Source organism: Sinocyclocheilus grahami, unplaced genomic scaffold, assembly GCF_001515645.1.
Source record: "Sinocyclocheilus grahami isolate Dianchi unplaced genomic scaffold, SAMN03320097.WGS_v1.1 scaffold18.1, whole genome shotgun sequence".
Lineage (NCBI taxonomy): Eukaryota > Metazoa > Chordata > Actinopteri > Cypriniformes > Cyprinidae > Sinocyclocheilus > Sinocyclocheilus grahami.
Window position 1 is genome coordinate 3,105,353 of NW_015505197.1, and position 21,948 is coordinate 3,127,300.

General features: G+C 38.7%; 2 protein-coding genes across 3 annotated transcripts in view; both read left to right on the plus strand.

Moving 5' to 3' along the window:
* The window catches only part of LOC107553590 (EH domain-binding protein 1), a 141,947-nt gene extending 130,848 nt beyond the window's left edge, over positions 1-11,099 (plus strand). For both annotated transcript variants that reach the window (XM_016235872.1, XM_016235880.1), the window contains 4 exons: positions 3,883-3,982; positions 4,942-5,015; positions 10,557-10,671; positions 11,003-11,099. In XM_016235872.1, the coding sequence (XP_016091358.1) occupies positions 3,883-3,982; positions 4,942-5,015; positions 10,557-10,671; positions 11,003-11,093 (380 nt within the window). In that variant the 3' untranslated portion in view covers positions 11,094-11,099. The remainder of the gene's footprint in view (positions 1-3,882; positions 3,983-4,941; positions 5,016-10,556; positions 10,672-11,002) is intronic.
* Positions 11,100-15,720: 4,621 nt separating this feature from the next.
* On the plus strand, positions 15,721-21,379 carry LOC107553603 (homeobox protein OTX1 B-like). The gene is made up of 4 exons (XM_016235892.1): positions 15,721-16,071; positions 17,614-17,803; positions 18,260-18,411; positions 19,508-21,379. Exons 2-4 carry the CDS (start codon positions 17,707-17,709, stop codon positions 20,222-20,224), a joined length of 966 nt encoding a protein of 321 aa, XP_016091378.1. The 5' UTR covers positions 15,721-16,071; positions 17,614-17,706; the 3' UTR covers positions 20,225-21,379.
* Positions 21,380-21,948: the final 569 nt, after the last annotated feature.

Below are 21,948 nucleotides of genomic sequence, written 5' to 3' on the forward strand. Positions count from 1 at the left end.
AAAACCTAGTGACGGGACACAAGGAATTAAATTGTAATGCGCTTTGGCTGCTCATGTTCCATTAGTGTAAATATGTTGGTTAGTGATGATGTTTCCATGATTTAGTACAGTTTTTTTTATTCTGTTTTAGATATTGTGATAATTTAACTTTATTTTAATGTCAAATTAATTAACCTTTGCTTCGGTAGAGTAAATTTAAGCTTTTAAAGATTTGCTTTTTGCTTTTTCAGTGTCTCGGTCACCTAAAGATGCCGATCCCCAGATAAATAGCAAACGGGGGAAAAGGTTAGCGGGTTAACTAGGTTGGCTTAAACAAGAGAAAATGTGTTCAGTCCATTTTGAAACTAGTGATAGGTGTCTTGAAGCACAATGGCTGGGGCTTTATCCTGAGATTAGGTATTGTGGTTAAAGCTAAACTACCTTCCATCAGAGCAGCGCAAGGCAAGCGCAGCCCTTTCAGCCCACGCTAACAAGACTTCTCCACATTGCAGACCCACTCAAAGTAATTAAATCAATCCTTTTGTACTCACCACTCTCTCCTTCAGTGACGAGTGAAGATCTGATTATTGCCTTCATGCATATTCAAAAAGACTCCCTGACTGGGCCTTAATGAGCTTGCTCTCAGTCGCACAAAACCTTGTTCATCTCGCTCGCTTTTTTTTTTTTTTGTCTCTCCCTCTCTTTTTCATGCATTTTAATTCCTGACAACAAAAAAAGAGGGAAACGGCAGTCAGACGCACAGAATGAACGAGTGAGGAGAGTCAGCCCACTTAAAATAAATCGTAAATGTTCAAAAAGTGACTGAGTTGTAGAGGAGTAGAGATCTTCTCCTTCAAACTCCGATAGACAAATTGGATTACTGGGTATTGGATTAAACAGAAAACGGGTGGATAAGAAATGAGAAGAGCTTGCTGTGATCACAGGGTTTAATATATTTCTTTTCTTTTTCTTTTCTTCATGGCCTCTTCTCTCCACCCCCATCCTGTTTTTTTTTTTCCTTCAGTAAAGACACCCAGCTCTTAACAGGACTCAGGATTAATTTGTAATTGTTCTGGTTTCTTAATGCTTTAGAAAGATTTTTATCTAAATCAAATGAGGGGGAATTTTCTAATTAAACAAAATGCCAAGCAAAACAATCCCCCTGTTGCGGAGGTTTACTTCAGAGTTATTTGTTTTTTATCATTCTGTAAATATCTAAATAAGGTTCTAATAAAATAAATAAATAAATAGAACTTTCAATTCACATAATTAATTTTCTATTCACAGCGTTTGCCTAATTACATGCCTTGAAAATGAAAATCATATTTAGGCATTCTGGAAACTTTTGGGAAGATCTTGTACACTAATCTTTTCCAAATATCATCAAGTTGTGGTTTTTAGAACAGTTGCTAAAGCAGCTCGGATAATTAATTGATATTTTGGAATCATGTCAGTCATGTCTGGAGCTGTTTGAGGTGTATTTGAAATTTAACAGGTGTATATATATCTAGCTGATGTTACCTAAAAATATTCACATGAAACTTCACATTTGGGTGACTTACGGTTTGCTTTGTCTATGTGTGTGTGCTGTAGCAGTAAATAATCAGTAAAGCTTAGCAGGAAAGAGGGGAAGATTGTGAAATGTGTTAGGAATTCATTAATGCTATCTATTTTGAATGCAGCATTTGCTGAGATGACTATCTTAATCTGATTCTGCTACTGGGGCCAGATCACCCTGCCATGGACACAGACCCTCGGGCCTACCAGACAAGCCTGGCCCCTCGTGCTCATGTATGTGTGGACTGTAGGGTGTGTGACAGTCTCTCTTGAGTTTTGTGCTACCTTTCTTCATTCCAAAGTGAATGCTATTGGGAATGATCAGCCAGGCTAAAGAAGAAGCAGGTTCTGTTTAGTTTTCATTAGATTTTATTTAGTGCTCTGAAGAAAATAAATCATGTGAACATTTTTATAAAGTTCATGAAATGTTTGAGATAATTTATTAGAATTGTTTATATAATTGTATTATTTGTATTTTACAAATGTCCATTTCTGTGTAATATAAATGTTTTCTAGATGTAGTATATTATATAGGATTGCACAAAACCATTCAGTCCTTTAAAATAATATTGTTTTAGTGCAGATATATACACTTCAACAAAAAAACAATATTTCTATAATCAATAAATTCAAATGTATTACATTTATTTAGCAGGAAAAAAGTGTTCAACCACACAAAGGGATGCAGCCAGACACCAAAATGCCATATTTTGGGGTTAAAAAGTCACTACATTCAATATATCTGTGAAACTTGATCTATGGAGATATTTTGATTTATTTTAAACTGTAAACTGTATGAATTGTGGCATTTTTAGCTGTGATCTTCAGGGTTGTTATAGTAAACTAAAGCTGAAACTCAAATTAAAACCATTAAAACAAAATTGTTCCTTGAAATAAAATAAACTTTAACTGAAAAAAATTAATTCAATATAAAAAATGATTTCAGCTAGTTTTCAAGGCAACATTTCTCATTTTAATTTAGTTTAACTTGATGTAGAAACTAAAACTGAAATAAAATGAATAAAAACTATATAGACATTTAAAAACAATACTACTACAAATGACAAAAAAAACGACAATTACAAAAACGTATATATTAAAATGAAGATGATAATATAAAAATTAAAACTCATTCAAAATAATAATAAAAACTATAATAGTATCTCAATGATGCTAAAATAGCGGTGGTGATTTCACATGACCTTAAGTCAGATGAATCTAAATTAAGAAAAAAAACTGCAAGTTTGTTTGTTTTCACGTGTTTTTTTTTTTTTTTTTTCAATTTCAGGACATCAGTTATTTAGGTCGTCCCCAGCAAATGTCATAGTTTAAGTGTTGGCACTGTAGAATGTATTTGTGTGCGTGTTATTTGTTTTAGTGGTAAAGCGAGGACTTCTTTCATGCTGTCAGGGATCTGTCAGTGCTGAAGCTCCGGCAATGGCCTCCGGGATGCGGCTGCTAATCCGTCATTCCCTTACAATGTCACAAAAGCTTAATATTACCATTTATTATTTGCTTGTTTCATTTGACTGTGCGTCGCTACAATGACCTGTCACTGCATACTTTATCCCTTCCGAGCTGCACTATTTAAAAGTTGACTACAATAATCCAGGCTTGATTCCTAAATCCCGGACCCCCTCTTTTTTTTTCCTCCCTTCTACTCTGCGTTGTCGTCAAATACAGAATTTCACACATCTGGCACTGGCAGACATGAGAGTGGCTCCCCTGATGGAGGGCCGGGGAGTTTTGGTGGGGATGAGTGACAGGGCCATCGTCCCACCGTGGGCCGCCGCTGGCTGTTGGAGGAGTGAAAAAAGTGCTTAACTTATCCATGCCAGAGAAAGTCAGTCAAAAGTCTGTGTGTGTGTGTGTGTGTGTGTGTGTGTGTGTTTCTCTCTGTTAAGGTGTCTGTTTAAAGAACTGGGTGAGACTTTGGAAATTAAATGGTTTTATGGAGGTTTACCTGGCAGGAATATGAATGGTTGGCTAATTATTATCTGCAGACATATAGCATGCCTGGGTAATTAGTGAGACCTTTTGACTATATACAAAAATAATCTGTTATTTAATCTCATGATTAATCTCATGATGAAATGGTAAAAATTTTCAATTCTGTACTTAATTTAAGATATTTCCAGATATTTTAAGGTATTTTATTTTAAGGTTGTTGTTGTAGTGTTTTTTTATTTATTTTTTTGATGCAGGCCTAGCACCGATTTATGGCCCACTGGGGGTCCCCAGACCTAGTTTAAAAAACCCTGCATCACATCAATGTTTTTTTAATATGATAAGAATGTTATAATAAAGTTTTACATGCTAAGGTTTTCTGTGTATGTGTGTCTTCAGGCAATAATAAGGAAGAGGAAGAATCCATGATGCAGGAATGGTTTACGCTTGTCAACAAGAAGAATGCTCTGATCCGCCGACAGAACCAGCTCTCTCTGCTGTGAGTTCATGTTTACCCTTTCTCTCTTTCTCCAACCCTTACCAATGGAAGCGGTGGTCTCCGAGCACACACACCTATAATATGTTGAGACCCACACTTGAAATGATTTTCCCAGGAGACCTGAGCCCAGTCAGAAGGGCCCCTCATTCACTTCCACCCCTCCCACAGCGGCCCTCCACCGTAAAGCAGACAAAACGGCAAATCAGTACAGACGCGTCTGCAATAATGTGATTTCAAAGACTGTATTATTCCACCCATTATGAGAATTGGATCAACCAAAAAAAAAGAAGAATTGAAAAAATGACTTCATTCATCTAAAAGAGGAAGCCATTATGACAATAACCCACATATTTACCCTCTTTTTTTAACTGCTTTGACATTTATTTATTTTTTGCCTCAAAAGATGATAATGCTCATTTTTTAAACCTTTCATCCTTTTCTTTAAAAGTGAGAGTGAGACGTACAGAAATCTGGGCAGCTGTTCATTCTGCATAAAGAGTGAGAGAGAGAGGAGAAGAAAGAGACAGAGTATCAAAGCTCTCACAAATGACAGATTGAAGTATTCTAATCACATTATATCACTGGAAAAGGGCTTTTTAAGTGCTCAATTAAAAGGGCCTTGATAATTTCTCTTTCTTTCATTTCTTTTTAGTCACTGAACAGGCTGTGAAGGACAAATTCTATTAGGGACAGAGTTAGCTCATTTCCAATACATTTGAAAGTGGCAAAATTTAATTTGCCGCGTGATACTCCAACCGCCCGCCCGCTTTCCTCCCCCCACCACCGTTTCCCCGCTCTCGGCCCCCTCTGTTCCTGTTTGTGTATCGCTTATTTGCAGTAGATTAATGTGAGGTAGGGAAAGAGTTGGCGAGTTTACGAATCAATGTTTATTAAAGATTTCTTTAAGTGTTTAATGATTTAGTAATTAACATATTGATGAACTTTTACAACTTGCCCAGGGAGAAGGAACACGATCTGGAGAGACGCTTTGAGCTGCTGAACCGAGAATTAAGGGCAATGCTGGCGATTGAAGGTAAGAGGGAGTGAAAGAGGGATTTGGGGGTGAATTTGTGAGGCGCTCTGTGAAAGGCAAAGATCCTCTCCTGCTTAATTAAACCTGCTCTTTGACACCTCAGATGTGGCTCCGCCCACCCAGCCCTGATTCGATAGCGCTGCCAATTGTTTTAGCTCCCTTTATTAATGTAGATCTTACAAATTCACCCTTGGATTGGACACAATATATATGATTTACTCTCTAAACCGCAAGTATTACAGCCAAAAGTGCAGCTGTCACTTCCACGTCAATATTAAATCTGATGTGCCTTGGGGTGTCAAAGAACGCACTCGCGTTTATAAGCTTTTTGAGTGTGTGTTATACAGACAGGTAAGGAAAGTAAAAAATAAAGCCTATTGTGCGGTATCAAAGTTGTCTGGTTAAGTTTAATCCCTTTGACTGTGTCCTCTTTCGCAAAATGAACCTTTTACAATCAATGCAAATTGATTTTACAATTCGATGGTGACCCTCTCACCGCTTGGCTAACCATGGTAATTTCTTTCTGCACCTGATAAGCTAGCTGATCCATCATAAATCAATTCTAATTAGTTCGGAGAGGTTGACAGTGGACATGAATAGCCAAGCAGAGAGCATAGCTCCCCATATTGTGATGCTCCCCGTATTCGCCACATGCTTTCTCACCTCCAGGGCTTCACCGTGGCAGATCAACATGGTTCATCTCAATATTTTGACATGTTTCTGAAAGATTCCTCCACGCTGAGAGACGCCATGATACTGAACGCTAAATGCTGAGCCCGATAACAAGAATTTAAGCTAATAACGTTCAGATGTTCAAGTGCCTCAGTCTTGTGTCCACTTATCAGTGAACATGGAGTGAGTTCCAAATATTGGTCTGGATGTGCAAGGGTGACGGGGTCCATCCATAGCAGTGGTGATTCAGTCCCTGCTGCTTGTAACAACCCTATCAGTCCACACACTGCTACCTGTTGAATTATCACTCGCAGTTATTTTCTCTCTCTCTCACTTTATCTCCCTTGCTCCCTCTCTCTCTCTCTTTCTCCCATGAGGCTCAGCACTTGGCATTCAGAGTCAGGTTGTTTCTGAAGCGAGTCAGAGATAGTTCTGAGCTGCTGGTGAGGAGGTCCGTGTCTTATTTGGAGCCCCAACGGGCTCTCACGCCCAGCCAATGCAGACAGGTAATTGCTGATTTGCTTGGTCAGCTGATGACATTGGAAGTGTAGCGGCTGAGGCGTTCAGACAGGCACACACACACTCTTTCTCATATATCAGTGCACACTCTCTTGCTGATAGAGAAAAATACTCACCCTCCTTGACCCCACGACTGTGCAGAGGAGAATCTACAGTCACTGTGACCTGGAGATGAGTAATATCGAAGCCTCATATAGATGTCATGGAGAGGTTTGAGTAACATTTAGAGCATTTTACATATCTTTTTTTTTCACAGAATGTCAACAACTATTTGATTTCTCCATTCTAAGTGTCCTAAATGTTTTCATGCTGACTGCTAAAATAAGTGCACAGCAACTGAGATGGCAAACAGGATGCAGAATTGAGTTTTGAATTTACATTTGAGTATAAAGTACAATTAAAAGGAGTACATATAACAAATTTTTAACTGGAAAGCCATAGTTTATCAAGACAAACTTTAAATTTTAGTTCAGCAAAGCCTTATTTTAATTTTTTTTAAAGCATTTGAAGGTTTTATAGATAGATTATCCCTGACTAGCATGACATATGGAACAACCTTTGTCAGTTGGATCAGTTTGCTCTTTTTTAAATAAATATTAATACTGTAGATATCATTACTCACTGACTTAAATTCAGGTACACTTGCCTGTTGCATTACACACTATTAGATCTGAAGCCTGTGGATACCAGAAAGGGAAAGAAAATATTTTAGAAATTAAAGGCAGGTTGAAAAGACGGGAATGATTCGGTTAAAGGTGTAGAGCAAACAGGGTGAGTGTTAATGTCAGCTAAACGATAACCCCTTCAGTCTGTGCTCCGCTGTGGGGAGGCAAAGAAAAGTGGCGAGGCCTTCCACAATATGCCATGACTCCTATTTCTCTGCTTCTAAATTGATCCTTTTTGCCCTTTTTATCTGCCTGCCATGCACACACGCTTTCTCTCAAATTCGTATTTTTTCCCCTCCCCTCTCCCTATTTCTTTCTTTCCTCAAATGCGGTGCACTCCGGGGCGTTATATTTGAAAGTGGACGCTCCTTTTTGCCGAGGGATTTCTGCATAGGTCCCCCAGTTTTGTTGTTACGGTTTTATATGATAAGCTTTTTTATATGTTTAAAATCAATATGTAATCCTGTGCAAGGGCTTATCCCCCTACAACCCCATTTGTAAATCTATTTGAGCTTTGTTACATGTCTGGGCTGCCGTATTCCTCAGATTGATTGGGTGCAGTGTGAGAATCCTATCAAATGGCCGGCTTTGATGATGTTGCAAACTCTTTCAAGATTGCTAGTTGACTGGAACTGGAGATAAGGCGAGACCACACTTTCTCATTCTACACTATTCACTGAAATCTGTATTCATTTCCATTTAGCTGTCGCTTTCAGCATTTGACTCTCAATGTTCACTTTTATATTACTGCACCTAGTAGATGATTGTATTTGTGTAGTCGGCTGTGTTTCCTGCATTTAGAAATGACACCAGAATCTTTTTTTTTTGTTGTTGTTGTTTTTTTTTGTATTTTTAGATTTTTTTTTTTCTTAAAACCATTTGGATTTAAGTGATAATTATCTGTAGTTGGCAGTAGTTGATATCATAAATGATATCCTGTATATTTTTACTGAAATGATTTACAGGTTGTTTTTCCTCAGCATTTTAACCTTGTGTAGTTGAATTTTTTTCCCATTTCTCAAAAACCAAATTAGTTACATCACTCATATGCATGCACAAAAACACAAGATGCAGATTAGTGATTCAAACATTTAGACAAAGACATTGTGTATTTGGTTTGTTTTTGATAGTCACTTTATTTGTATCTGATATAGCAGATGGGAGACGTAGTTTGGGGATAGCGTAGTAAGAATCCAGGAACTGTTGTCCCGTCATCTTCCTTGTCATGGTTTTCCATGTTGGTCTTTGTCTCATTCCCAGCTGGCTTCTCTCCAGCTCCATCTTACGCCGGAGCTCCCAGCCTGCCCAGGACTCACCCAAATCTGCTGTAATAAGATCATGCATTTTTCCCTGGATTCCTCCAACACTACATATTTCCTCAGAAAAAATGTTCTAACCAAAAAAACTCTCCATTCTGTCCAAAAGTTTGCTTCGTGTGTCCATGCACTAAAGCAAGCAGAACATGTGTGTGAAGTTTGTGTTTAGTGATATTTCAGCAGAACTCTCAGAAGAAGCTCTGTGCCTCCTGAAGCTGCCGAGCAGGTTGCGCTCTTGAATAAATTTTGCTGTGGAGGAGGGTCATGGGGATTTGAACCAGCACATTCTTCTGTGGGTTGTGAGTGCTCACATGGTTACCATTGGTGTGCATTGTTAGGGTTATCTGAATAAGCACCAACCATGTGAGTTTTAACGTGATTGCCCAGGGCAATGAGAGAGAGAGAGAAAGAGGGGAGTAATCCAAAAAGGATTGACCCCCCCCCCCCCCCCCACCAACACCACCATCTCCATCTCCAAATAGCCTTCATCCATCACTTCTTTGAGGAAAAGAGAGAAGAAGGAGGCAGCAGCTTCCGTTTGTGTTTTTTGGCGATCGCTCGTTTACTCTGCCGTGTCCCTCTGCGTCCATATTCATTGTTTACCTTCTTAATGAGGGAGGCGGTGCCACTCCCGCTTGATTGACAGCTGCATGCGGCCTCTGCCGGAGGTGCAGGGGAGGATCTGTGGCTTTTTGGCTGAGAATGCTGAAGGGGAACAGAAGGAGGAGGTAAAGAGTTGAGGGGCTTTTTCTCTCTCTACCTCTTTGGGACATGCAGGAGAAGTTTTTGTTGGTCGTAGCCTACCCTCCAGGCAGGTCTTTGTGAAGTAGGCATTGTCATTTTTGACAGAGGGCTAGCAGAAACGACAGCGAATTAAAAGGAGAGTCGTGAAAGACAGAGAACGGATGGAGAGCGATGCAGGATAAACAGTCTGGCCTGTAGGATGTTAAATGCGGTCAGCACTGTGGGCACACAGGAAACGACCGGCCTGTGTTGTGTTGCTAGTATAACAGAAAATTCAACTTCATATTTGTTTGTTTTTCACTAAATTGCTTTTTAAAGTACAAAAATCCTCCCTTTTCATTTTTCTTCCTGCAGCTTTTAAAATTCTGCAAATTTGTTAAAGCAGAGACAAATTCTCTCAAATATTTAGCATTAGCCTCTCTGAACACCAAAGACTTTCATTTAGCTGCTGGGGGCCAAATAACTTTCAAATATTAGAACTCTGTTCATTTTGCCACTGTGCTCCACTTCAAAGCCAAAGAGGTTAAACGAGAGCAAGGAGCAGGGCTTTTAGGACCAACGGCGCTCTCAGCACCACACTGCAATTTCTCACAACTGCAACAGAAATATTTAATTCTAATGAAATACACTTATTTTAATGGTAGACTTTTCAGAAGGTCGAATGTGTCAAAATTAGTCTCCCTATAACAAGAGAAGTTGATTTTGTGTGCATGAGGGAGCACTAATAAAGCAGTGTAAAGACACTAGTACAGTCTGTTCTTACAGCGGGCTGAAGAATAGGCCCGGCAAGATAACTTCCCCTTGGCTGTGAGCAGGGCCCTAATCTGCACTGGTATCAGTAAGGCCTGATCTCGTCTGCCTGGCTGATATTTCAGACCCATTTTTGGCAGGGAGACAGGAGCAGGTCACCTCACAGAGACCTTCGCTATAGTCACACACACCTTTTAAACTTTGGATTTATGTCATTTGTTTTCAGAAACCACATATGAACTTAAACATTTAAGTCCTTTTTTTCCAGATTATGGAACTGTGTGATTAAGTGAAAAAAATCTGAATTCTAATGTATTTATATGCGATTCAATCTTAGAAATGGCATCAGTGTGTCTCTTCTTGAGGCGTCTGAAAGCAGTTAGTGTACTCAATGTACTGTCCTCGCATTCACTCATGTTATCAGATCCTTTCTGTCTGAATTCCACCATGTGGCTGCTCTCCATACATACCCACCTGTGGGTGCCCTGGTACAACTTCACAATAACTCAACAACATTACGGTCTACATTTTCTTTTTCTGAATATTCGATCACGGGACTGTTATGTCTTTGTCACTAAGAGCCAGTATATGATGTCTGTCTTTAAAGGGATAGTTCAACCAATGCTGACATAATTTCCTCACCCGCATGTCATTCCAAACCTGTATGACTTTTTTTTTTTTTGTGGAACACAAAATACGATATTTTGAAAGTCAATGGAGCCCAATGGGATTCATTGTATGGACACAAAGAACAGCTATTTTTCAAATTAGGAATGACATGAGGGTGAGTAAATGATGAAAGAACTGTCATTTTCAGATGAACTATCCCCTTAAGTATTGTTTCCAGGATTCCATTTTTCCTTTCCATCTTCCAGACTGGCAGAAGACGGAGGCGCAAAAACGCAGAGAGCAGCTGCTGCTGGATGAGCTGGTCATACTGGTCAACAAACGTGACGCACTGGTTAGAGACCTAGATGCCCAGGAGAAAGAGTAAGTCTTCCTGTTGCAAGGCATTGTGGGATTGTCAGAGCCAGGATTAGTCCTCCAGGCCCTATAGCGTGGTTCAGAGAGGGTTTTAAAGGCCAAAGTTTGCAGTCACCCACATTCTCTTTGCCACCAAGCATGTTTAGGTGGTTTGTGAGGGTGATGGAGTCAGGCAGAGAGGCCTTGTGAATATTTCAAGAGCCAAAATGACTCTGAAGCTGTTCAGACACAGTACAGGTCATTGGTGCTGGAGGTGCAGGTGACATTCTCCTGTGTCGGTGTCCATGACCTTTGATCCTGTGTGTGTGTGTGTGTGTGTGTGTGTGTGTGTCGGCAGGGCTGAGGAGGAAGACGAACACCTGGAGAGAACCCTGGAACAGAACAAAGGCAAGATGGCAAAGAAAGAGGAGAAGTGTGTTCTTCAGTGACGGTCATTTCCCAAGCAAAAAAGGCGCAAGATGACATGTACACTACAAAGTCTTGAAATGTATTTTTGTCATAGAGACCACAGCATACACTTTATTATTGTTGATTTAAATCTTCATATGTAGATCTGTTTGTTATCATTAAGGGCTTAAGAACTGCTGAATGGCCTGGGATGCATCCTGTTTTATTAATACCTGAGAGATTTATTATTTCACATAAACGAATACAAAAACTGTATTATTATTAGGTTTGCTTTGTTGGATTTCACAAACAAGGTACTTAAGGAACTAATATTTGAGGAGATGCAAAGCTGTACAATTTTGAAAACTTTCTGACTAAATGGTTAAATCCATTCTCATTCTTGATTAATCTCAACACTAAGGCATTCAAAGCCTTCCGAATGCGTTTCAATTTCTTACAGGAAATTATAACTCAAAGTTTCGGTACAGCATTTAAACTGGGGACATTTCCTGTTTGTGAATAGGATTTGGTTTCAAAATCATATCACATTTCAGTTTTTAAAAAATCTGTCAACATTCTCCTCTAACAAGAACGGAAATGTTTTAATTACTCAACTTAATACGTGTAGAATATTTGAGAATGGGGACTCAAATATTGTTTTGTTTTCAAAAATATATTTTGTGTTTTTTGTTGAATATGTTTACCAAACATTGAGCTTGCTTTAGTGAGAAGAGTGAAATACTGCAAGTGCATATAGAAAAACACACGGTCATGTTGTACATTTCATTTCACTGTTGTTGGAGGCTTGGAACAAAACTTTATTTTCAGAAGCAGATCAGTGTAATTTATTACTGTTTGCTTTTATTACTGTTTAAGACGTTTTTAAAGTAACCATATTCACAATCCTGTACATTTGCTTAAGGACTTTAATATTTATTGTATAGTTAGAAGGAAGGCTTTTCTTGTCCGCATATTTACGTTTCACGTCTTTATTGGATGAGCATCACCGGTTTATTTATTCCTCTGTACTATAAATATCACTGTTAAATAAAATCCAAATGATTTCATACTCGAATCAAACAGCAGCTCGTGTGGTTTTAGGTGTTGCTGAAGGATTTGGCTTTGTGTTTCTACAGCAAATGTTGTGTCATCTTTATTCAGCTGATAGTGAATGAATTTACGATATCATTTTTTTAAAACGCATTTATTTCATTCTGTCGTTTATGCAATTCTGTTCGTTTTTATTTCAATTGTCCGAATAATTGCATATTTTTTTCTGTCATTTATTACATGGATTTACCCTATTATTTTTGGCCTACTGGTTTAATAATCACTTGAATATATGTTTTTCATCAGGTTCTGACTGTACTGACGTTTCAGACAATCGTTTCTTTTAATAAAACTTTATGAAGTCGCACTTTGACGAAACACCACGGACAATTAAACAATTAAAACCATTCACAGGCGCTCAAGAGGGACTGCGAAAATTCCCCTGCGTTTTACGGTTATTTCTAAATGGATGTTTGCGTTTTGTTTGGTTTGAGGTCGTTCCTCAGAGGGAGATTAAGGCAGAATCACTGTCCAGAGCATCTGCTTTCCCTCAGACACTTCATTCTCAGCCAAACAGCCTTCACCGCAGCCTCCATTTAACGAGCAAAATAAGTTTTGACAGCTGACGTCCTCCCTTAGTCCTTCTTTCTCTCTAATACTTCTACATTAATTTGCTGATGGTTGGGTCCAACTGTAGTCCTCCGTTCCCCCGGGCGTTTTGTTTTTATTATTTTGCAGTTATCACAGATGACTGTAATCTTCTGAATAGTAGGCACTTATATGCGCTCACAAACCATTACATGGCGACAGAAAGGACGTTTGTTTGCTGCCTTTACTAATCGGAGAGTTTGAGCCTGCGAGTCGCTTGAAACGCATGTCATAATTTGATGCATTAGACCTGTGGTGGGCTCCGTGTAATCCCGATGAGACGGTAGCGTGGTGTTCATATCTAAAAATGACCGCTTTTAACTGTTTTGCTGTCCATTCAGATGCCTAATTTAATACAAGATGTGTTTCTATACATCTGATTTGTCCCAGTAACACGTGAGGTGGAATATTAATATTTTACTTTTGGAAAACGCTTAAAGTAACTGTCTTTTTATTGCACTTTTTATGAGTAGCCTATCTGTTCAAAGCGCTTTTTTTTTGTAAAAATAAATTCAATATATAAGTTCAATTTCATGATGAAAATATTTCATGCATTTGGGCTTTCTTACATTATATTAGAACTCATTTAATGTTCTGTTTCAGCTACGCAACTATAAGAAAGTTTAGATACCTCTGGCATTTTCTGTGCATTTCACTAACACAAACAAATATAAAGATTTTTAAAAAATAATAATAATAAACACGTGATCTGGGTCGTTCTAGTTCACACATTCACATGCAGAAGCATTGTCAAAATGCACAATTCATTCCCTTACCTGATCGCTGATCATTGTTTTCAGGCTCAAACCAACAGTATGTTTAGTGGGGGGGGAAGCATTTAAAAAAGCTTTTAAAATAGATATTCTTATAAAAAAGGAGCTCTCCAAAACGGTGGTAAAAGTAGAGCATCTCAGCGCGAGCAGAGATGCGCGTTCTGTGGATCCAGCTGCTTTGAAGTCCACGGCCTGACTTCAGGTGTTGTGCTGTTGGACTTCACGAAGCCCCTCGACCGCCGAAAATCCTTCCCTCGTCCTAAAATACACCGGGGGAATCGGTACCGAGCCTTCTGTACGAGCTTCAATATCGTATTTTATACATCGTCGTTTTAATAAGGACCGACAACATCGCCGACCCGCTCCCATCCTGCCGGCTGAAGAAACCAAACTTTCCCCCTCCTCTTCTCGCCTCCTCTAATCCCGAGATTTACCAGCTCAGCATTTAGAAAATTCGGCTGCAATTTAGGATTAGACAAAATACTCTTATTACAAAAGCTTCTTGCAACCTGATAACTTGATACTTGTTCTGGCTTCATCACGGGTCTTAACAACATCAGGGCCGAGAGATTAAATAGCAAACGGACAAAATGCAGGAATTGTATATATTTATATTGTGTGCATTTGGGATCCCATTTTATTATCCGTGTAAATAGTTTAAGAACAGGTGGAATCGGCCTTTTTGGGGCCTGGTGCCAACACTTGTGCTTTAAACAGGCAGTATAAACATTTAATATGCGCATTCCATACTTCTATGCAGTATCCAATAACTTTCCCTTTAGTTTTTTCGCGTCTATTGACGGCTAACAGCGGCGTCTCTGTTACTCCCAAGAGTAGGCTACTTTTGTCGATGACTTTGTTGATCTATAGAAGAACGTGTAAAGCCACCCGGTCTTTGATTGGATGCCCCATATAGTAAAACTGTAATTACGTTCCTCCGGCGGTCACTTGCTTTGAACATTAGGTCGCTTTCAGCTCAGGCCTCAATTAGAATGAGTTGATTTTGTGAGATCAACAAAAGGACTGAGCGAAGCCTTATTAAGATCTTCTGAGCCTTTCAGAAACAGTTAAGGAAACACCGCGCCCTCCGTGATATTCTGTTACCGTATTTTATTGGCATTTCTTTGGGAAAGTGAGGCTTGAAAGGTGCTTTCTTTGATTCTCTGAGGCTCAGACTCTCTCTGTGTGCTGATTTCGGTTTTTTTCTGGAAGGGCCGAGTTTTTCTTCACTCCCTTTCACGTTTCCTCTCCGTCTGCCTATTAAACTTTACGCACACTATTCTGAAATGTAATTCTAAGTGGGGATTAGCCACTCATTAATATTCATGAGGCGGGGTAACATTAAAAATGAAAATAGATCAAGTGTATAAATGAAACTTTTTTTGCTGCATTTTACACCGCTTCAAATCGATGGACAACACGAATCGATCGCCAAAGGGAGTCTTAAATTCTGTATCAAACGATACTTTGTGAATTTGCGGTGGAATTTGGACATTTCAGTAAAGGCCTTGATGTCCTTTACTGCTTGGATTTTGGATATGCATAGCTTTAATTATATTACACTGGTTAATCCACGTTGATAAATTTTGCATTTAGATGATTTAATAAATTAATGCCAGCCTATTTAAATATGCCATAATGTCACTTTTGTCATTTTAATGTAAAAATGTGTATTTTAATTTTTTGGGAAAACGAATAAAATAAAATTATAAATAAAATACATTTCAAGACGCAAAACAGTTATAATTGTAATTAAGCTTTTAGACAAATATATTGTTTAGATTTTACACGACTTCCTGTGTCTGTCTATATCGCAATCTTTCGGTAAAATAGTATAATTTAAATGGTTTAGGCTTAATATGTTTAAAGCTCACTCTATAGCCTACCTTAATTTTAAAACGACTTTTGTATGTGAAGCCCAGATTCTAATATAGCCTATTTTCCATCTGTCTTCAATTTTAGGAAATGTTTAACTGTATTGTCTACAATTTTCTCTATATTTAGGTCTTCTGGAAATTCTAAAGATTTACTCGTGCGGGGCTTGTTCTTGATGTCTTTAGTCAGCGCGGGGTGGGGCTTTAAGGATGTTCAACCCATGGACTGGCTGGTACAGTTGTCAATCAAGCAGAGACTGCGCGGCGATTGGCTGGAGTGGGCGGATCTGCAGGTGTCCTACGCTCTTAGAGAGGCAGGGTTAGGAGAAGGTGATCAATCTCCATCCGTCTACATTAGCAATCACCTTAAACTAGTGACAGACACGAATGAGAAAGCCAAAGCAGACGAGTTTAATGCATTTGGTTTTAAACCCCGGGAACACACTCTGAATAGACTCGCCTACAACAACAAGTCCAGCTAAAGGCCAGACACGTGCGTCATATCAACATTGCTGCGTATCTGCAGCTTTGAGGAGAGTTTTAGACGACATTTATTTGGTGAGGTTCCTCGGTCGGTTTGCCTTTCTGAACTCTTGCATTGGTGGATATTTTTTTATCTTCTGGTCAGACTGCAAAAAATCAGGAGAGGAGAAGGACGGAGGGTTCTGGAAAAGGTAAAAACTAAAAAATTGGGTCTTTTAATTTAGATTATTTTCTCTCTTTTTTTTGTTAACGTTTAACACTTTCATAAAACGGAACTAATACAAGTTTATTGTGTTAATACTGGCAAAACATTTGTTTTCTATGTAGATAAATTTGGTCCTCTTGAAAGGAGTGTGCAAAAGTTTGTATTAGCCTATTATTATTATTATTATTATTATTGATTTAATTTGTTCCTCCTATTCTGTGTACCGACGTCAGTATTGTTTTTAAGTTACGCTGTAAACAGTCTGGTAATTGTCATAATCGCTTAGAAGTAAATTAACTCCAAGATGAACTAAATCTAAAAAAATAAAAAAAATAGCGACCCGTCTGTTTGAAAGGAACGCGAGTAGTTTTGCAAAGATCAACTTCTCACCGCAGTGTAACCCAGCTCAATTGGAAAGGCGTGTTTTGGTTTTTGTTAATTTATTTTGGTGATAAGGCCAAGAAATGAAGGTGTTTCCCCAGAGGTCTAATCTGCATTGTAATTGAGTTAATTTGCACGTAGATGTGTTCTTTCTAACTAGTCTACAGAGTAAAGAATAAGCAAGGAATAGATTGGAATACACTGAACTCTATAAGCGGTTCGGTTCTCTGAGCACGGGGCCCATCCACATTAATTTCCCCTATAGGTAACCAGTCGTCTCCTAAATTTTGTTAAAAATTGAATGACCAACAAACTAGTACAACACGTTAATAAAGATTAATGCCCCCCCCCCCTTTTTTATTTTTTATTTGTGTGATGATATATAGGCTAGTTTAACAATTTTCTAGAAGTAACCTAACTCTCAATTTTACCCTGTACCGTCTGTTTTGGGAGATGTTATTTATTTAAAATAGTTTTGTTGTAAATAATAAATTAGATTATTTCAGTTACATTTTTACACAAAGCTAAATTCAGTGTGACCCTGGAGACCATGTTTACTAGGCCTGCAAGTTTTGTAATTTTTTTTATAAGTAGGCCTACTTTGAAACAGCACAGATTTGGTCTTAAATGCCTCGTTAAGATAGACAAGCTCCGCAGAGCCGTATTTAGTAATCAGTGCTTTAAAAATAATGTAAAATAAATAGTCAACGTTTGCTAAATATTTTATATGCATGTGTTTTATATATGCATGTTTTATATATATATATATATATATATATATACACACACACAATTATATATATGTACAATTATAGAAATATTTAGGAATGCAATTATAATTTGCGTGCTGGTATGCCGTTTTCACCATTATGCCGTTATTTTATTTTATTAGAAAAGAGAAATAAGATTTGTTGTCTATTATTATTAATAATAATATTAGGCTACATTACGCTATTATTAGGCTATTATCGAAAAAGGTTATAGAGTAATTCTTAGTTATTTTAAACCAATCAATTGTTGTCTATCGCTTATTTATACTTTCTCGTGTCGAGACATGTTTAATTTACTTAGCATTTTTCGTACTTTCTTTTCCTAGTTAAGCATATCAGCTGTTAATATTATTTGTGTTATTGCAATCGCATTTCAGTAACATAAATTGGGTCCGTCCTTCGTCAAACTGCAACATCGGGGGAAATCGAACTATTGGCAAGATCTGGGGGGACCCGTGACTGCCTCTAGCATGATGTCATACCTCAAACAGCCCCCCTACGCCATGAACGGCCTGGGGCTGAGCGGCGCAGCCATGGACCTGCTGCACCCGTCCGTCGGATACCCAGGTACACGCTTTACGTGCATTATAAACTGTTCAACACCGCGATATACGCGAGCATTAAATGCGAGTATGAATCCCGGTTTTTTCCCTTTTCTTTCATTCCTAATTTTTGTGATAAATTTATTAACTATTTCAGGCACTTCAGTTAAGGGGAAAAAATTATATTCTTGACATTGTCAATTTTTTTCGTAACTTGCTGGGCCTAACATGCTTATTGCATCGTCGTTGCAACATGTTTTTTAAATATAATCCACAAAACCTATGTAAAGTAGCCCGCTACAATTTTTAAACCGCTTTGAGGTAAAATAAATACATAAATGAAAATAATAATTTCCGAAAATAGTAGCTTAAAATGTCCTGAAGCTATTTCACATCTAAGCAGACATTTCCACTATTTCTATAAAGCTTAATTTTGCTATTGTGTGTACACTTGTGACCTTTTTCTTATTGTTATTTGCAGCAACACCCAGAAAGCAGCGGCGGGAAAGAACGACATTTACGCGCTCACAGCTTGACATTCTCGAATCGCTCTTTGCCAAAACTCGATACCCGGACATTTTTATGAGAGAAGAGGTGGCGCTGAAGATCAACCTTCCCGAGTCCAGAGTTCAGGTACATGTACCCACTGAATGTTTGAGAACATTTTTTTTCTCTCTTTAAAAAACTATTTAATGTATGACAATTTTCCAAAAACGTTAGTTATGCTCAGCTGCTCCCCCTACTGATTTTCGTTAAAGTTCGTAGTAGTTTTTTTAAAAGCACACACACAAGAGTCTAAAAATAAAAAAAATGTTTTACAATTGTTGCTATTATTATTATGATTATTATTATTATTATTATTATAGACTCCTAGGTGTTTTTAACATTTTGTCACCCTAGTTATACAGCCATTACATAACTAGGGTTAATTGCCAGGTGATTTCTGCTTTTTTTTCTTTTCTTTTCTTTTTCTTTTTTCGATATGTTTAAATTATGCAGCATGACAGAATTTAATAATTATGCTAGAATAATTTGTACTCTCCAAACCAAAATAGTGTTTGGTGCATTTGCTTGTGCATATTGAACTGATTTTACTGAAGAAATGTGGCTATTTAGACCAAATGGTACTGATGATCACTGTGATTAAAAGGCTCACTCTACCTTGAAGTTGATGTAAATATCAGTGATGAGGAAATGTAAAATTCCCACAGTCTACTGTAGATTTTTCATGCAAATAATGCTTTTTCTGAAATGATCTGAGGCCTAAAGGAGCAACCCTCTGTCAATTTCCCAAGCAATTTTATTTGCTCTTAATAAGCACATGAAACAATATGCTTTACACGGTCAGACCCTCCTTCCACTATTGAATTACCATCTCTGCGGAGAAACTCAATAGGCTGCTATCACCCAGCCGTCTACAAGCACTGAAATTAGATCCACACAGTAAAGCAGAAAGGCCCTGCATGCAAATTAAAGCCAGGAACTGGTAATAACTAGCTATTTTCCACTCTGATATTGCACAATGGCTCTCCAACATGTCCTTCAGACATGCACGGAAGGCCTCCATAATCATTTAATGGAGCTCTCTGTGCATGTGTGTTAGTGTATTGGATATAATGGACTGTGCTATCGTATTTTCATGCCTCTGTTTTTTTTTTTTTTAAAGGAGTTGTTCAACCAGAATTTTAAAGCATATTTGAAGTGTTTGTTTCCTCTCTCTGTCCTGCAGGTGTGGTTTAAGAATCGGCGTGCTAAATGTCGTCAGCAGCAGCAGAGTGGCAGCAGCACTAAAGCTCGGCCCGCAAAGAAGAAATCCTCACCCACCCGGGAGAGCACGGGTTCAGAGAGCAGCGGCCAGTTCACTCCTCCTGCCGTCTCCAGCGCTGGCTCTTCCTCCTCTTCCTCAACCAATAACACAGGCATCAGTAGCACCTCTACCTCTATCAGCACTGTCTCATCAATTTGGAGCCCTGCCATTTCTCCAGGCTCCGCACCCCCGTCTGTCTCCCTGCCAGAGCCCGTCGCTCCCTCAAATGCCTCCTGCATGCAGCGTTCCGTCTCAGGCACGGCCGGTTCCTCCTACCCCATGCCCTACAACCAGACCACTGGCTACAGCCAGGGCTACCCGACTCCTTCCAGTTCTTACTTCAGCGGAGTGGACTGTGGCTCCTATCTGGCCCCCATGCACTCTCACCACCACCCTCATCAGCTCAGCCCCATGACAGCGTCGTCCATGCCCACGCACCCCCACCACCACATCAGTCAGTCCTCAGGACATCACCACCACCATCATCACCAGGCCTACAGTGGCACTGGCCTGGCCTTCAATTCTTCTGACTGCCTGGATTACAAGGAGCAAACGGCCTCCTCCTGGAAGCTCAATTTAAACACTACAGACTGTTTGGACTACAAAGACCAAGCGTCCTGGAGGTTCCAAGTCTTGTGATCTGATTTTTTTTAATGCCCTCTGTTTTCACCATCTCTCTGTTTTAATAGTGTGCTGAGTTTAAGGGAAAAAAATATATGGACTTAAAGATTTGAACACAATATTTAGATGTTCATCACATTTTGAAAAGTGAGCCCCCCCTTCTTTTTTTTTTAGAGAGAGAAAAGAAAGGGAGAAAACGGCAAAGTTGTGGAGGGAAATGAAAGCTAGTTTTCCCCTTTTTTTTCTTCTTCCCTGAAGAGACTTACTTAGATTTACTCGACGACCCAGAGTTCTGGTTCTGAAGTGTTCTGCCGGACTCGCGTCACTCTCCTGTCTGATCTGGATTACCGTTTTTCTACACGGGACACTGAACGCTCAGCGACCGTTTCACCTCCACCTCTCGAACCCTGTACAGCTGTTTCGTTTTCTAAATATGGTTATTTTTTAGGATGACAGATTCTAGTCAGCTTAACGGAGCTGAATTGTGTACATATGTATTTGGGTCAGTTACATTGACCATATTTAGTTGGTGTTACTGGATTTCAAATGGTTTAATAAGACTTTGAAACGACTTTATGTAAATCTTTTTCCCAAATAATCCAAAGATCAAGAATTGGCCGCTGGTCTTATTTGATATAACGAAAACCAATTTTTGTTACCCTGAAAAATAAAGATAAAAAAATAAAAAAATAGGATTTTATATTGAGAACACCATGTGGGGAAAAAAATAAAAATTTGAAGAAAAAAACAAGACTTAATTATACTTTGGACATTTTTAGAGCGGGGGATATTTGGTTTTGATATTCCAAGGTAACTAGCATTTGACGATTTGTTGCGGTGGAAGAGTACGGGCATGATTAAAATTGTTGGATGCATTGACTTAATTGCTCTAACCGGAAAATAAATCATGTGGATAACGAAATGTGGTTTAAGGAAGAATTCCCAAATGCCAGTGAAATGCTGAATGTAGGCTACTGCAGGCGCAGATCATTACATTCATGTCCGTAATAAAGATCAGTTAACTACCAAAATATCACATGACTCCTGATTGGGGTATGTCCAATTTTAACATCCAAAATTTATTTTCGTGATGTTGCAAATGTTTTCAACTCTCAACAAACGAATAAATAAGTAAAAAATTCAATAAACGCACCTCAATTTTATTTATTTGGTGAGATGCTGGATACAGTTTGAATTTAGAACGAATTTTACATGCCTAATACTTCCCTTTTTTTTTTTTTTTTTTTTTTTTACCTGTGCACCATATCGACAGCCGAATGATTATCTGCACTAAACGTGAGGAAATTCATTGGTTTATTTTAATAGGACTGTGAGGATTTTAAAGTGTGTGTGTGTGTGTGTGTGTGTGTCAAATCGCATGCCACTGATTTAATTTTTCGTTATGTGGAAAGGATTAAGTTTTTGCTCCTCCTTAATAAACCGTAAATGTGTGTGCGCGCGTGCAGGGGTGTAAAAACTGAACTAGGCTATGTTCATTTGGTCTTTAGAAAACATACAATCGTTTGAAGGTCTTTTGTGCGAACTTGTTAAAAGCCACGGCACCGCAAAATTTCTTAAATATTTATTAACGCATTTGATCAGGTCGTAATTGAATGCGCTCGCGATAATTGCTTCCCAGCAGAATCTCCGCGCGCTCTGGAGCACAAGAGCGTTTCGCCAAAAGAACCCGGTCCCGGAGCGATATCGCCGCCTCTGATTCGGTAATGACGGGGTGGGTCTGG

What these genes read in the sequence shown, in the direction of transcription:
- LOC107553603 (XM_016235892.1), top strand. Translation starts at nt 17,707, where the DNA reads ATGATGTCATACCTCAAACAGCCCCCCTACGCCATGAACGGCCTGGGG. An exon ending in CCCGTCCGTCGGATACCCAG is followed by an intron (nt 17,804 to 18,259) that starts GTACACGCTTTA and finishes TGTTATTTGCAG; the next exon opens with CAACACCCAGAAAGCAGCGG. An exon ending in TTCCCGAGTCCAGAGTTCAG is followed by an intron (nt 18,412 to 19,507) that starts GTACATGTACCC and finishes TCTGTCCTGCAG; the next exon opens with GTGTGGTTTAAGAATCGGCG.